The sequence below is a fragment of the Heptranchias perlo genome, unplaced genomic scaffold (genome assembly GCF_035084215.1).
Source record: "Heptranchias perlo isolate sHepPer1 unplaced genomic scaffold, sHepPer1.hap1 HAP1_SCAFFOLD_297, whole genome shotgun sequence".
In the NCBI taxonomy this organism is placed as follows: domain Eukaryota; kingdom Metazoa; phylum Chordata; class Chondrichthyes; order Hexanchiformes; family Hexanchidae; genus Heptranchias; species Heptranchias perlo.
In genome coordinates, this window is record NW_027139309.1 from 15,001 (window position 1) to 32,675 (window position 17,675).

The 17,675-nt window shown below is 51.0% G+C and overlaps 1 protein-coding gene across 1 annotated transcript in view; it reads left to right on the plus strand.

Moving 5' to 3' along the window:
- Nucleotides 1–17,675, plus strand: part of LOC137311115 (voltage-dependent L-type calcium channel subunit alpha-1S-like) — a 108,390-nt gene that overhangs the window by 1,027 nt on the left and 89,688 nt on the right. Inside the window, exon 2 of the mRNA XM_067978482.1 lies at nt 4,930–5,040. Within this exon, the coding sequence (XP_067834583.1) occupies nt 4,930–5,040 (111 nt within the window). The remainder of the gene's footprint in view (nt 1–4,929; nt 5,041–17,675) is intronic.

Genomic DNA, 17,675 nt, shown 5'->3' on the forward strand with positions numbered 1-17,675 from the left:
CAGCACAGCGCTCCCTCAGTACTGACCATCCAACAGTACAGCACTCCCTCAGTACTGACCCTCCAACAGCACAGCACTCCCTCAGTACTGACCCTCCAACAGCACAGCGCTCCCTCAGTACTGACCATCCAACAGTACAGCACTCCCTCAGTACTGACCCTCCAACAGTACAGCACTCCCTCAGCGCTGACCCTCCGACAGTACAGCACTCCCTCAGTACTGACCCTCCGACAGTACAGCACTCCCTCAGCACTGACCCTCCAACAGTACAGCACTCCCTCAGTACTGACCCTCCGACAGTACAGCACTCCCTCAGTACTGACCCTCCAACAGTACAGCACTCCCTCAGTACTGACCCTCCAACAGCACAGCGCTCCCTCAGTACTGACCCTCCAACAGCACAGCGCTCCCTCAGTACTGACCATCCAACAGTACAGCACTCCCTCAGTACTGACCCTCCAACAGCACAGCACTCCCTCAGTACTGACCCTCCAACAGCACAGCGCTCCCTCAGTCCTGACCATCCAACAGTACAGCACTCCCTCAGTACTGACCCTCCAACAGTACAGCACTCCCTCAGTACTGACCCTCCAACAGCACAGCGCTCCCTCAGTACTGACCCTCCAACAGTACAGCACTCCCTCAGTACTGACCCTCCGACAGTACAGCACTCCCTCAGCACTGACCCTCCAACAGTACAGCACTCCCTCAGTACTGACCCTCCGACAGTACAGCACTCCCTCAGTACTGACCCTCCAACAGTACAGCACTCCCTCAGCACTGACCCTCCAACAGTACAGCACTCCCTCAGTACTGACCCTCCGACAGTGCGGCGCTCCCTCAGTACTGACCCTCCGACAGTGCAGCACTACCTCAGTACTGACCCTCCGACAGTGCAGCACTCCCTCAGTACTGACCCTCCGACAGTGCGGCGCTCCCTCAGTACTGACCCTCCGACAGTACAGCACTCCCTCAGTACTGACCCTCCGACAGTACAGCGCTCCCTCAGTACTGACCCTCCAACAGTACAGCACTCCCTCAGCACTGACCCTCCAACAGTACAGCACTCCCTCAGTACTGACCCTCCAACAGTACAGCACTCCCTCAGTACTGACCCTCCGACAGTGCGGCGCTCCCTCAGTACTGACCCTCCGACAGTACGGCACTCCCTCAGTACTGACCCTCCGACAGTGCGGCGCTCCCTCAGTACTGACCCTCCGACAGTACAGCACTCCCTCAGTACTGACCCTCCAACAGTACAGCACTCCCTCAGCACTGACCCTCCAACAGTACAGCACTCCCTCAGTACTGACCCTCCAACAGTACAGCACTCCCTCAGTACTGACCCTCCGACAGTGCAGCACTCCCTCAGTACTGACCCTCCGACAGTACAGCACTCCCTCAGCACTGACCCTCCAACAGTACAGCACTCCCTCAGCACTGACCCTCCAACAGTACAGCACTCCCTCAGCACTGACCCTCCAACAGTACAGCACTCCCTCAGTACTGACCCTCCAACAGTACAGCACTCCCTCAGTACTGACCCTCCGACAGTGCAGCACTACCTCAGTACTGACCCTCCGACAGTACAGCACTCCCTCAGTACTGACCCTCCGACAGTACGGCACTCCCTCAGTACTGACCCTCCGACAGTACAGCGCTCCCTCAGTACTGACCCTCCGACAGTACAGCGCTCCCTCAGTACTGACCCTCCGACAGTACAGCGCTCCCTCAGTACTGACCCTCCGACAGTGCAGCGCTCCCTCAGTACTGACCCTCCGACAGTGCGGCACTCCCTCAGTACTGACCCTCCGACAGTGCGGCGCTCCCTCAGTACTGACCCTCCGACAGTGCGGCGCTCCCTCAGTACTGACCCTCCGACAGTGCGGCGCTCCCTCAGTACTGACCCTCCGACAGTACGGCGCTCCCTCAGTACTGACCCTCCGACAGTGCAGCACTCCCTCAGTACTGACCCTCCAACAGTACAGCACTCCCTCAGTACTGACCCTCCAACAGTACAGCACTCCCTCAGTACTGACCCTCCGACAGTGCAGCACGCCCTCAGTACTGACCCTCCGACAGTACAGCACTCCCTCAGTACTGACCCTCCGACAGTACAGCACTCCCTCAGTACTGACCCTCCGACAGTACAGCACTCCCTCAGTACTGACCCTCCGACAGTACAGCACTCCCTCAGTACTGACCCTCCAACAGTACAGCACTCCCTCAGTACTGACCCTCCGACAGTGCAGCACGCCCTCAGTACTGACCCTCCGACAGTACAGCACTCCCTCAGTACTGACCCTCCAACAGTACAGCACTCCCTCAGTACTGACCCTCCGACAGTACAGCACTCCCTCAGTACTGACCCTCCGACAGTACAGCACTCCCTCAGTACTGACCCTCCGACAGTGCGGCGCTCCCTCAGTACTGACCCTCCGACAGTGCGGCGCTCCCTCAGTACTGACCCTCCAACAGTACAGCACTCCCTCAGTACTGACCCTCCAACAGTACAGCACTCCCTCAGCACTGACCCTCCGACAGTGCGGCGCTCCCTCAGTACTGACCCTCCGACAGTGCGGCGCTCCCTCAGTACTGACCCTCCGACAGTACGGCGCTCCCTCAGTACTGACCCTCCGACAGTACAGCACTCCCTCAGTACTGACCCTCCAACAGTACAGCACTCCCTCAGTACTGACCCTCCAACAGTACAGCACTCCCTCAGTACTGACCCTCCGACAGTACAGCACTCCCTCAGTACTGACCCTCCAACAGTACAGCACTCCCTCAGCACTGACCCTCCAACAGTACAGCACTCCCTCAGCACTGACCCTCCGACAGTACAGCACTCCCTCAGTACTGACCCTCCGACAGTGCAGCACTACCTCAGTACTGACCCTCCGACAGTACAGCACTCCCTCAGTACTGACCCTCCGACAGTGCGGCGCTCCCTCAGTACTGACCCTCCAACAGTACAGCACTCCCTCAGTACTGACCCTCCGACAGTGCAGCACTACCTCAGTACTGACCCTCCGACAGTACAGCACTCCCTCAGTACTGACCCTCCGACAGTGCGGCGCTCCCTCAGTACTGACCCTCCGACAGTACAGCACTCCCTCAGTACTGACCCTCCGACAGTGCGGCGCTCCCTCGGTACTGACCCTCCGACAGTGCGGCGCTCCCTCGGTACTGACCCTCCGACAGTGCTGAACTCCCTCAGTACTGACCCTCCGACAGTGCTGAACTCCCTCAGTACTGACCCTCCGACAGTGCTGAACTCCCTCAGTACTGACCCTCCGACAGTGTTGAACTCCCTCAGTACTGACCCTCCAACAGTACAGCACTCCCTCGGTACTGACCCTCCGACAGTGCTGAACTCCCTCAGTACTGACCCTCCGACAGTACAGCACTCCCTCATTACTGACCCTCCGACAGTGCAGCACTCCCTCAGTACTGACCCTCCGACAGTACAGCACTCCCTCAGTACTGACCCTCCGACAGTGCAGCGCTCCCTCGGTACTGACCCTCCGACAGTGCGGCGCTCCCTTCGTACTGACCCTCCGACAGTGCAGCACTCCCTCAGTACTGACCCTCCGACAGTACAGCACTCCCTCAGTACTGACCCTCCGACAGTGCAGCGCTCCCTCAGTACTGACCCTCCGACAGTGCAGCGCTCCCTCAGTACTGACCCTCCGACAGTGCAGCGCTCCCTCAGTACTGACCCTCCGAGAGTGCAGCACTCCCTCAGTACTGACCCTCTGACAGTGCGGCGCTCCCTCAGTACTGACCCTCCGACAGTACAACACTCCCTCAGTACTGACCCTCCGACAGTACAACACTCCCCCTTTACTGCAGTGAGGGTCAAGATTTTGTGCTGAAGTGTCTGGAGTGGGTCTAGAACCTTCTGACTCAGAAGCGAGAGTTGGAGCACTGACACTGGAGAAGAGTAGGAAGAGTGAGCAGTCGGGAGAGAGGGAGAGAGGACTGAGGGATAGGGTGGGGAGAGAGGGAGGGGAGAGAGGGAGAGAGGACTGAGTGATCGGGTGGGGAGGGGAGAGAGGACTGAGGGATAGGGGGAGGGGAGAGAGGGAGAGAGGACTGAGGGATAGGGTGGGGAGAGAGGGAGAGAGGGAGAGAGGACCGAGTGATAGGGTGGGGAGGGGAGAGAGGACTGAGGGATAGGGGGAGGGGAGAGAGGGAGAGAGGACTGTGGGATAGGGTGGGGAGGGGAGAGAGGACTGAGGGATAGGGTGGGGAGGGGAGAGAGGACTGAGGGATAGGGGGAGGGGAGAGAGGGAGAGAGGACTGTGGGATAGGGTGGGGAGGGGAGAGAGGACTGAGGGATAGGGTGGGAGGGGAGAGAGGACCAAGGGGTAGGGTGGGGAGGGGAGAGAGGGAGAGAGGACCGAGGGGTAGGGTGGGGAAGGGAGAGAGGACCGAGGGGTAGGATGGGGAGGGGAGAGAGGACTGAGGGGTAGGATGGGGAGGGGAGAGAGGACTGAGGGGTAGGATGGGGAGGGGAGAGAGGACTGAGGGGTAGGGTGGGGAGGGGAGAGAGGACTGAGGGGTAGGGTGGGGAGGGGAGGGAGGACCGAGGGGTAGGGTGGGGAGGGGAGAGAGGACTGAGGGGTAGGGTGGGGAGGGGAGAGAGGGAGAGAGGACTGAGGGGTAGGATGGGGAGGGGAGAGAGGACTGAGGGGTAGGATGGGGAGGGGAGAGAAGACTGAGGGGTAGGATGGGGAGGGGAGAGAGGACTGAGGGGTAGGATGGGGAGGGGAGAGAGGACTGAGGGGTAGGGTGGGGAGGGGAGAGCAGCCTCCATCAGAACCTTGAAAAAGGACAGGGTCAGGGTCATATTGCTGGTCAGGGTCAGTCAGTGGGGAGTGCTGTGTTCCCTCGGTCACCTGTTGCGGACTTGTCTCTCCACAGCACTACGAGCAGTCGGAGGAGCTCAGTCAGCTGTCGGACCTGCTGAATGTCGTCTTCACTGGACTCTTTGCAGTGGAGATGGTCTTCAAACTCTGCGCTTTCAAAGCCAAAGTAAGTATGAGACACACTGAAGTAAGTATTTAGACTGTGAATACAGAGCAGTGTGAGAGATGGTGCTGGTTACAGGGTGAGTCAGACTGTGAACACAGAGCAGTGTGAGAGATGGTGCTGGTTACAGGGTGAGTCAGACTGTGAATACAGAGCAGTGTGAGAGATGGTGCTGGTTACAGGGTGAGTCAGACTGTGAACACAGAGCAGTGAGAGACTGTTCTTGTTACAGTGGAAGTCAGACTTGAACACAGAGCAGTGTGATACTATGCACGTTACTGGGGAAGTCAGACTGTGAACACAGAGCAGTTTAAGACTGCTGGTTACAGGGAGAATCAGACTGTGAACACAGAACAGTCTGAAATGCTCCTGGTTACAGGGGGAGTCAGACTGTGAACACAGAGCAGTGTAAGACTGTGTGAGATGATGTTGGTTACTGGGGGAATCAGACTGTGAGCACAGAGCAGAGTAAGACAGTGCTGGTTACAGGGTGAGTCAGACTGAACACAGAGCAGTGTGAGACGATGCTGGCTACAAAGGGAGTCAGATTGTGGAAACAGAGCAGTCTCAGATGGTGCTGGTTACAGGGGGAATCAGACTGTAGGCACAGAGCAGTGTAAAACTGTGCGGGTTACAGGGGGAGTCAGACTGTCGACACAGAGCAGACTGAGATGGTGATGTTTACAGGGGGAGTCAGACTGTGGACACAGGGCAGTGAGAGACAGTGCTGATTACAGGGGGAATCACATTGTGGATGCAGAGCAATGTGAGACTGTGCTGGTGACAGGGGAGTCTGACTGTGGACACAGAGCAGTGAGAGATGGTGCTGGTTACCGGGGGAGTCAGACTGTGGACGCAGAGCTGTGCGAGATAGTGCTGGTTACTGGGGGTCAGACTGTGAACACAGAGCAGTCTGAGATGGTGCTGGTTACAGGGGGAATCTGTCTGTGAACACAGAGCATTGGGAGATGGTGCTGGTTACAGGGGGAGTCAGACTGTGAACGCAGAGCATTGGGAGATGGTGCTGGTTACAGGGGGAGTCAGACTGTGAACGCAGAGCATTGGGAGATGGTGCTGGTTACAGGGGGAATCAGACTGTGAACACAGCGCAATGTGAGACTGTACTGGTTACAGGTGGAGACAGACTGTGGACATAGAGCAGTGTAAGACTGTGCTGGTTGCAGGAGAAATCAGACTGTGAACACAGAGCAGTCTAAGATGTTGCTGGTTACAGGGGGAATGATACTGTGAACACAGAGCAGTCTGAGACGGTACTGGTTAGATGGGGAGTCAGACTGTGGACACAGAGCAGTGTAAGTCTGTGCTGGTTACTGGGGGTCAGACTGTGAACACAGAGCAGTCTGAGATGGTGCTGGTTACAGGGGGAGTTCGACTGTGGACACAGAGCAGTGTGAGACATTTCTAGTTACAGGGGGAATCAGACTGTGAACACAGAGCAGTGTGAGATGGTGCTGGTTACATTGGGAGTCAGACTGAAGACAGAGCAGTCTGAGAGGGTACTGGTTACAGGGGCAGTCAGACTGTGGATAGAGAGCAGTGTGAGACTGTGCTGGTTACAGGTGGAGTCAGACTGTGAACGCAGAGCATTGAGAGACGGTGCTGGTTACAGGGGGAGTCAGACTGTGAACACAGGTCAGTGAGAGATGGTGCAGGTTACAGGGGGAGTTCGACTGTGAGCACAGAGCAGTGTAAGACAGTGCTAGTTACTGGGGGAGTCAGACTGTGAATGCAGAGCAGTCTGAGATGCTGCTGGTTACAGGTGGAATCAGACTGTGAACACAGAGCAGTCTGAGACGGTGCTGGTTACAGTGGGAGTCAGACTGTGTACACAGACCAGTGTAAGACTCCCCCTGTAACCAGCACTGTCTTACTCTGCTCTGTGCTCACAGTCTGATTCCCCCAGTAACCAACATCATCTCACACAGTCTTAAACTGCTCTGTGTTCACAGTCTGACTTCCCCAGTAACGTGCTAGTTACAGGGGGAGCCAGACTGTGGACACAGAGCAGTGAGATATGATTCTGAAAGAATGGCTATGTCAAGCAACAGCCTGACATAGCCATACTCACAGAATCATATCTTTCAGCCAACGTCCCAGACTCTTCCATCACCATCCCTGGGTATGTCCTGTCCCACCGGCAGGACAGACCCACCAGAGGTGGCGGTACAGTGATATACAGTCAGGAGGGAGTGGCCCTGGGAGTCCTCAACATTGACTCTGGACCCCATGAAATCTCATGGCATCAGGTCAAACATGGGCAAGGAAACCTCCTGCTGATTACCACCTACCGTCCTCCCTCAGCTGATGAATCAGTCCTCCTCCATGTTGAGCACCACTTGGAGGAAGCACTGAGGGTAGCAAGGGCACAAAATGTACTCTGGGTGGGGGACTTCAATGTCCATCACCAAGAGTGGCTCGGTAGCACCACTACTGACCGAGCTGGCCGAGTCCTGAAGGACATAGCTGCGAGACTGGGCCTGCGGCAGGTGGTGAGCGAACCAACACGAGGGAAAAACTTACTTGACCTTGTCCTCACCAATCTCCCTGTCGCAAATGCATCTGTCCATGACAGTATTGGTAGGAGTGACCACCGCACAGTCCTCGTGGAGATGAAGTCCCATCTTCGCACTGAGGACACCATCCAACGTGTTGTGTGGCACTACCATCGTGCTAAATGGGATAGATTCAGAACAGATCTAGCAGCTCAAAATTGGGCATCCATGAGGCATTGTGGGCCATCAGCAGCAGCAGAATTGTATTCCAGCACAATCTGTAACCTCATGGCCCGGCATATTCCTCACTCTACCATTACCAACAAGCCAGGGGATCAACCCTGGTTCAATGAGGAGTGCAGAAGAGCATGCCAGGAGCAGCACCAGGCATACCTAAAAATGAGGTACCAACCTGGTGAAGCTACAACTCAGGACTACATGCATGCTAAACAGCGGAAGCAACATGCTACAGACAGAGCTAAGCGATTCCACAACCAACGGATCAGATCAAAGCTCTGCAGTCCTGCCACATCCAGTCGTGAATGATGGTGGACAATTAAACAACTAACGGGAGGAGGAGGCTCTGCAAACATCCCCATTCTCAATGATGGCGGAGTCCAGCACGTGAGTGCAAAAGACAAGGCTGAATCGTTTGCAACCATCTTCAGCCAGAAGTGCCGAGTGGATGATCCATCTCAGCCTCCTCCCGATATCCCCACCATCACGGAAGCCAGTCTTCGGCCAATTCGATTCACTCCACGTGATATCAAGAAACGGCTGAGTGCACTGGATACAGCAAAGGCTATGGGCCCCGACAACATCCCAGCTGTAGTGCTGAAGACTTGTGCTCCAGAACTAGCTGCGCCTCTAGCCAAGCTGTTCCAGTACAGCTACAACACTGGCATCTACCCGACAATGTGGAAAATTGCCCAGGTATGTCCTGTCCACAAAAAGCAGGACAAATCCAATCCGGCCAATTACCGCCCCATCAGTCTACTCTCAATCATCAGCAAAGTGATGGAAGGTGTCGTCGACAGTGCTATCAAGCGGCACTTACTCACCAATAACCTGCTCACCGATGCTCAGTTTGGGTTCCGCCAGGACCACTCGGCTCCAGACCTCATTACAGCCTTGGTCCAAACATGGACAAAAGAGCTGAATTCCAGAGGTGAGGTGAGAGTGACTGCCCTTGACATCAAGGCAGCATTTGACCGAGTGTGGCACCAAGGAGCCCTAGTAAAATTGAAGTCCATGGGAATCAGGGGGAAAACTCTCCAGTGGCTGGAGTCATACCTAGCACAAAGGAAGATGGTAGTGGTTGTTGGAGGCCAATCATCTCAGCCCCAGGGCATTGCTGCAGGAGTTCCTCAGGGCAGTGTCCTAGGCCCAACCATCTTCAGCTGCTTCATCAATGACCTTCCCTCCATCATAAGGTCAGAAATGGGGATGTTCGCTGATGACTGCACAGTGTTCAGTTCCATTCGCAACCCCTCAGATAATGAAGCAGTCCGAGCCCGCATGCAGCAAGACCTGGACAACATCCAGGCTTGGGCTCATAAGTGGCAAGTAACATTCGCGCCAGATAAGTGCCAGGCAATGACCATCTCCAACAAGAGAAAGTCTAACCACCTCCCCTTGACATTCAACGGCATTACCATCGCCGAATCCCCCACCATCAACATCCTGGGGGTCACCATTGACCAGAAACTGAACTGGACCAGCCATATAAATACCGTGGCTACGAGAGCAGGTTAGATGCTGGGTATTCTGTGGCGACTGACTCACCTCCTGACTCCCCAAAGCCTTTCCACCATCTACAAGGCACAAGTCAGGAGTGTGATGGAATACTCTCCACTTGCCTGGATGAGTGCAGCTCCAACAACACTCAAGAAGCTCGACACCATCCAAGATAAAGCAGCCCGCTTGATTGGCACCCCATCCACCACCCTAAACATTCACTCCCTTCACCACCGGCGCACTGTGGCTGCAGTGTGTACCATCCACAGGATGCACTGCAGCAACTCGCCAAGGCTTCTTCGACAGCACCTCCCAAACCCGTGACCTCTACCACCTAGAAGGACAAGAGCAGCAGGCGCATGGGAACAACACCACCTGCACGTTCCCCTCCAAGTCACACACCATCCCGACTTGGAAATATATCGCCGTTCCTTCATCATCACTGGGTCAAAATCCTGGAACTCCCTTCCTAACAGCACTGTGGGAGAACCGTCACCACACGGACTGCAGCGGTTCAAGAAGGCGGCTCACCACCACCTTCTCGAGGGCAATTAGGGATGGGCAATAAATGCCGGCCTCGCCAGCGACGCCCACATCCCGTGAACGAATAAAATAAAAAAAAGTGAGAGATGGTGCTGGTTACAGGGGGAATGAGATTGTGAACACATTGCAGTCTGAGACAGTACTGGTTACAGGGGGAATCAGACTGTGGACACAGAGCAGTGAGAGACGGTGCTGGTTGCAGGGGCAGTCAGACTGTGAACACAAAGCAGTGCAAGACAGTGCTAGTTACAGGGGCAGTCAGACTGTGAACACAAAGCAGTGCAAGACAGTGCTAGTTACAGGGGCAGTCAGACTGTGAACACAAAGCAGTCTCAGATGGTGCTGGTTACAGGGGGAATCAGACTGTAGGCACAGAGCAGTGTAAAACTGTGCGGGTTACAGGGGGAGTCAGACTGTCGACACAGAGCAGACTGAGATGGTGATGTTTACAGGGGGAGTCAGACTGTGGACACAGGGCAGTGAGAGACAGTGCTGATTACAGGGGGAATCACATTGTGGATGCAGAGCAATGTGAGACTGTGCTGGTGACAGGGGAGTCTGACTGTGGACACAGAGCTGTGAGAGATAGTGCTGGTTACTGGGGGTCAGATTGTGAACACAGAGCAGTCTGAGATGGTGCAGGTTACAGGGAGAATCTGTCTGTGAACACAGAGCATTGGGAGATGGTGCTGGTTACAGGGGGAGTCAGACTGTGAACGCAGAGCATTGGGAGATGGTGCTGGTTACAGGGGGAGTCAGACTGTGAACGCAGAGCATTGGGAGATGGTGCTGGTTACAGGGGGAGTCAGACTGTGAACGCAGAGCATTGGGAGATGGTGCTGGTTACAGGGGGAGTCAGACTGTGAACGCAGAGCATTGGGAGATGGTGCTGGTTACAGGGGGAATCAGACTGTGAACACAGCGCAATGTGAGACTGTACTGGTTACAGGTGGAGACAGACTGTGGACATAGAGCAGTGTAAGACTGTGCTGGTTGCAGGAGAAATCAGACTGTGAACACAGAGCAGTCTCAGATGTTGCTGGTTACAGGGGGAATGATACTGTGAACACAGAGCAGTCTGAGACGGTACTGGTTAGATGGGGAGTCAGACTGTGGACACAGAGCAGTGTAAGTCTGTGCTGGTTACAGGGGGAGTCAGACTGTGAACACAGAGCAGTGTAAGTCTGTGCTGGTTACAGGGGGAGTCAGACTGTGGACACAGAGCAGTGTAAGTCTGTGCTGGTTACAGGGGGAGTCAGACTGTGAACACAGAGCAGCGTGAGTCTGTGCTGGTTACAGGGGGAGTCAGACTGTGAACACAGAGCAGCGTGAGACTGTGCTGGTTACAGGGGGAGTCAGACTGTGGACACAGAGCAGTGTAAGTCTGTGCTGGTTACAGGGGGAGTCAGACTGTGGACACAGAGCAGTGTAAGTCTGTGCTGGTTACAGGGGGAGTCAGACTGTGGACACAGAGCAGTGTAAGTCTGTGCTGGTTACAGGGGGAGTCAGACTGTGAACACAGAGCAGTGTAAGTCTGTGCTGGTTACAGGGGGAGTCAGACTGTGGACACAGAGCAGTGTAAGTCTGTGCTGGTTACAGGGGGAGTCAGACTGTGAACACAGAGCAGCGTGAGTCTGTGCTGGTTACAGGGGGAGTCAGACTGTGAACACAGAGCAGCGTGAGACTGTGCTGGTTACAGGGGGAGTCAGACTGTGGACACAGAGCAGTGTAAGTCTGTGCTGGTTACAGGGGGAGTCAGACTGTGGACACAGAGCAGTGTAAGTCTGTGCTGGTTACAGGGGGAGTCAGACTGTGGACACAGAGCAGTGTAAGTCTGTGCTGGTAACAGGGGGAGTCAGACTGTGGACACAGATCAGTGTAAGTCTGTGCTGGTTACAGGGGGTGTCAGACTGTGGACACAGAGCAGTGTAAGTCTGTGCTGGTTACAGGGGGAGTCAGACTGTGAACACAGATCAGTGTAAGTCTGTGCTGGTTACAGGGGGAGTCAGACTGTGGACACAGATCAGTGTAAGTCTGTGCTGGTTACAGGGGGTGTCAGACTGTGGACACAGAGCAGTGTCAGTCTGTGCTGGTTACAGGGGGAGTCAGACTGTGGACACAGATCAGTGTAAGTCTGTGCTGGTAACAGGGGGAGTCAGACTGTGGACACAGATCAGTGTAAGTCTGTGCTGGTTACAGGGGGAATGAGACTGTGAACAGAGATCAGTGAGAGACGGTACTGGTTACAGGGGGTGTCAGACTGTGGACACATAGCAGTGGGAGCCTTCACGCTGTCTCATGATCACACCCCTACCAATCAGAAGCAGTGATGTGGAGATGCCGGTGATGGACTGGGGTGGACAAATGTCAGGAATCTTACACCAGGTTATAGTCCAACAGTTTTATTTGAAAATCACAAACTTTCGGAGGCTTTCTCCTTCACTCACCTGACGAAGGAGGTAAGCTCCGAAAGCTTGTGATTTTCAAATAAAACTGTTGGACTATAACCTGGTGTAAGATTCCTGACATCAGAAGCAGAGCACTGGATATTGGTTCCCATTCCCTTTCTGTGAGTGGTCACTGGAGAGACCCCTCACTCCCCTCTCTCTCTGGATGTGGTTGAGGTGATTTTCTGACCTTTGACCTTTGATGGTGGCGCTGCTTCAGCACCATTAAAGGGGCAGGGTTCTGTTTCCCCTCTTAAAGGTGCAGTGTGCTGTTTCCCCTCTTAAAGGTGCAGGGCGCTGTCATTCCTTTTTTAAAGTCTGAAGCTCTAATCCAGTTAGGATTGGTGAAACCATCCTCTGACCAACTGCCTGTCCCCGCTCAGCTGGAGTGAGTGAAACATGGCAGTAAAGTGACAGAGAGCTGTTGCTGGTGAGATGTGTGGAGGGGCAGTGATGGGGCCTCCGGCGAGGGGTGAGGGGCCCGAATGTCAATGGTGCTGTCGTTCATTGGGGTTTCTCTGTTGTTTCATGCCTGCTCAGAGAGGACCTATTGTTGGGTGAGTACTGAGCCGTTTATCACTGTTACACACTCACAGTCCCAGCGTTTCGTATGCTGCACTCGGGCTTGCAACATAATGCCCACCTCACCCAGCTCTGGCCACCCCCAACACCAGGCTAATCCCCAGCACCCCCCTCAACCTGCGCCCGGACGTGGCCGAGCCCCTCCACCCCCACCGAGTCATCCTCTCCCGGCCTCTCCTCCCCATCAGTCCTCCAACCCTCCCCTTCTCTGATGTCCTCCCCTCCCCTCCTACCGTAAACGCCTCCCATCCACCCCTCCCCCATAGTTTATTGGAATTTACCCCCTCTCTCCCCAATAGTTGATTGGAATTTACCCCCTCTCTCCCCCATAGTTTATTATAATTTACCCCTCTCTCCCCCATAGTTTATTATAATTTACCCCTCTCTCCCCCATAGTTTATTATAATTTACCCCTCTCTCCCCCATAGTTTATTGTAATTTACCCCCTCTCTCCCCAATAGTTGATTGGAATTTACCCCCTCTCTCCCCCATAGTTTATAATTTACCCCCTCTCTCCCCCAATAGTTGATTGGAATTTACCCCCTCTCTCCCCCATAGTTTATTATAATTTATCCCCCCCTCCCCCAATGGTTGATTATAATTTGCCCCCTCTCTCCCCCATAGTTTATTATAATTTACCCCCTCTCTCCCCAACAGTTGATTATAAATTACCCCCTCTCTCCCCAATAGTTTATTATAATTTACCCCCTCTCTCCCCAATAGTTGATTGGAATTTACCCCCTCTCTCCCCCATAGTTTATTATAATTTATCCCCCCCTCCCCCAATGGTTGATTATAATTTGCCCCCTCTCTCCCCCATAGTTTATTATAATTTACCCCCTCTCTCCCCAACAGTTGATTATAAATTACCCCCTCTCTCCCCAATAGTTTATTATAATTTACCCCCTCTCTCCCCAACAGTTGATTATAAATTACCCCCTCTCTCCCCAATAGTTTATTGTAATTTACCCCCTCTCTCCCCAATAGTTTATTATAATTTACCCCATCTCTCCCCAATAGTTTATTATAATTTACCCCCTCTCTCCCCCATAGTTTATTATAATTTACCCCCTCTCTCCCCAATAGTTTATTGTAATTTAACCCCTCTCTCCCCCATAGTTTATTATAATTTACCCCCTCCCCCAATAGTTGATTATAAATTACCCCCTCTCTCCCCCAATAGTTGATTATAAATTATCCCCTCTCTCCCCCATAGTTTATTATAATTTACCCCCTCTCTCCCCAATAGTTGACATTAAATTACCCCCTCTCTCCCCCAATAGTTTATTGTAATTTACCCCCTCTCACCCCAATAGTTTATGATAATTTACCCCCTCTCTCCCCCATAGTTTATTATAATTTACCCCCTCTCTCCCGAATAGTTTATTGTAATTTACCCCCTCTCTCCCCCATAGTTTATTATAATTTACCCCCTCTCTCCCCAATAGTTTATTGTAATTTACCCCTCGCTCCGCAATAGTTAATTATAATTTACCTCCTCCCCAATAGTTTATTATAATTTACCCCTCTCTCCCCAATAGTTTATTGTAATTTACCCCCTCTCTCCCCAATAGTTTATTGTAATTTACCCCCTCTCTCCCCAATAGTTTATTGTAATTTACCCCCTCTCTCCCCAATAGTTTATTGTAATTTACCTCCTTTCTCCCCAATAGTTTATTGTAATTTACCCCCTCTGTCCCCAATAGTTTATTGCAATTTACCCCCTCTCTCCCCAATAGTTTATTGTAATTTACCCCCTCTCACCCCCAATAGTTTATTGTAATTTACCCCCTCTCACCCCCAATAGTTTATTGTAATTTACCCCCTCTCTCCCCCAATAGTTTATTGTAATTTACCCCCTCTCTCCCCCATCGTTTATTATAATTTACCCCCTCTCTCCCCCGATAGTTTATTATAATTTAACTCTCTCTCCCCAATAGTTTATTATAATTTACCCCCTCTCTCCCCAATAGTTTATTGTAATTTACCCCCTCTCTCCCCAATAGTTTATTATAATTTACCCCCTCTCTCCCCAATAGTTTATTATAATTTACCTCCTCTCCCCAATAGTTTATTGTAATTTACCCCCTCACTCCCCAATTGTTTATTATAATTTACCCCCTCACTCCCCAATTGTTTATTGTAATTTAAACCCTCTCTCCCACATAGTTTATTGTAATTTACCCCCTCTCTCCCCCGATAGTTTATTATAATTTAACTCTCTCTCCCCAATAGTTTATTATAATTTACCCCCTCTCTCCCCAATAGTTTATTGTAATTTACCCCCTCTCTCCCCAATAGTTTATTATAATTTACCCCCTCTCTCCCCAATAGTTTATTATAATTTACCTCCTCTCCCCAATAGTTTATTGTAATTTACCCCCTCACTCCCCAATTGTTTATTATAATTTACCCCCTCACTCCCCAATTGTTTATTGTAATTTAAACCCTCTCTCCCACATAGTTTATTGTAATTTACCCTCTCTCTCCCCCATAGTTTATTATAATTGACCCCCTCTCTCCCCAATAGTTTATTGTAATTTACCCCCTCTCTCCCCCATAGTTTATTGTAATTTATCCCCTCTCTCCCCAATAGTTTATTATAATTTACCCCCTCTCTCCCCCATAGTTTATTATAATTTACCCCCTCTCTCCCCAATAGTTTATTGTAATTTACCCCCTCTCTCCCCCATAGTTTATTATAATTTACCCCCTCCCCCAATAGTTGATTATAAATTAACCGCTCTCTCCCCCACAGTTTATTATAATTTACCCCCTCTCTCCCCCAATAGTTGATTATAAATTATCCCCTCTCTCCCCCACAGTTTATTATAATTTACCCCCTCTCTCCCCAATAGTTGATCTTAAATTACCCCCTCTCTCCCCCAATAGTTTATTGTAATTTACCCCCTCTCTCCCCCATAGTTTATTGTAATTTACCCCCTCTCTCCAATAGTTTATTATAATTTACCCCCTCTCTCCCCAATAGTTTATTATAATTTACCCCCTCTCTCCCCAATAGTTTATTATAATTTCCCCCTCTCTCCCCAATAGTTTATTGTATTTTACCCCCCTCTCCACCATAATTTATTTTAATTTACCCCCTCTCTTCCCCACAGTTTATTGTAATTTGCCCCCTCTCTCCCCAATAGTTTATTGTAATTTGCCCCCTCTCTCCCCAATAGTTTATTGTAATTTGCCCCCTCTCTCCCCAATAGTTTATTGTAATTTACCCCCTCTCTCCCCAATAGTTTAATGTAATTTACCCCAACTCTCCCTAATCGTTTATTGTAATTTACCCCCTCTCTCCCCAATAGTTTATTATAATTTACCCCCTCTCTCCCCAATAGTTTATTCTAATTTACCCCCTCTCTCCCCAATAGTGTTTTATAATTTATCCCCTGTCACCCCCATAGTTTATTGTAATTTACCCCCTCTCTCCCCAATAGTTTATTACAATTTACCCCCTCTCTCCCCAATAGTGTTTTATAATTTACCCCCTCTCTCCCCCATAGTTTATTGTAATTTGGCCCCTCTCTCCACAATAGTTTATTGTAATTTACCCCCTCTCTCCCCCGATAGTTTATTATAATTTAACTCTCTCTCCCCAACAGTTTATTATAATTCACCCCCTCTCTCCCCAATACTTTATCAGAATTTACCCCCCCCCTCCCCAATAGTTTATTGTAATTTACCGCCTCTCTCCACAATAGTTTATTCTAATTTACCCCCTCTCTCCCCAATTGTTTATTGTAATTTACCCCCTCTCTCCCCAATAGTTTATTATAATTTACCCCTTCTCTCCCCCATAGTTTATTGTAATTTGCCCCCTCTCACCCCAATTGTTTATTGTAATTTACCCCCTCTCTCCACAATAGTTTATTGTAATTTACCCCCTCTCTCCCCAATAGTTTATTGTACTTTACCCCCTCTCTCCCCAATAGTTTATCATAATTTACCCCCTCTCTCTCCAATAGTTAATTGTAATTTACCCCCTCTCTCCCTAATAGTTTATTATAATTTACCCCCTCTCTCCCCAATAGTTTATTGTAATTTACCCCCTCTCTCCCCAATAGTTTATTATAATTTACCCCCTCTCTCCCCAATAGTTTATTATAATTTACCTGCTCTCTCCCCCAGTAGTTTATTGTAATTTACCCCCTCTCACCCCCAATAGTTTATTGTAATTTACCCACTCTCTCCCCAATAGTTTATTGTAATTTACCCCCTCTCTCCCCAATAGTTTATTGTAATTTACCCCCTCTCTCTCCAATAGTTTATTATAATTTACCCCCTCTCTCCCCCATAGTTTATTATAATTTACCCCCTCTCTCCCCAATAGTTTATTGTAATTTACCCCCTCTCTCCCCAATAGTTTATTATAATTTACCCCTTCTCTCCCCCATAGTTTATTGTAATTTGCCCCCTCTCACCCCAATTGTTTATTGTAATTTACCCCCTCTCTCCACAATAGTTTATTGTAATTTACCCCCTCTCTCCCCAATAGTTTATTGTACTTTACCCCCTCTCTCCCCAATAGTTTATTATAATTTACCCCCTCTCTCTCCAATAGTTAATTGTAATTTACCCCCTCTCTCCCTAATAGTTTATTATAATTTACCCCCTCTCTCCCCAATAGTTTATTGTAATTTACCCCCTCTCTCCCCAATAGTTTATTATAATTTACCCCCTCTCTCCCCAATAGTTTATTATAATTTACCTGCTCTCTCCCCCAGTAGTTTATTGTAATTTACCCCCTCTCACCCCCAATAGTTTATTGTAATTTACCCACTCTCTCCCCAATAGTTTATTGTAA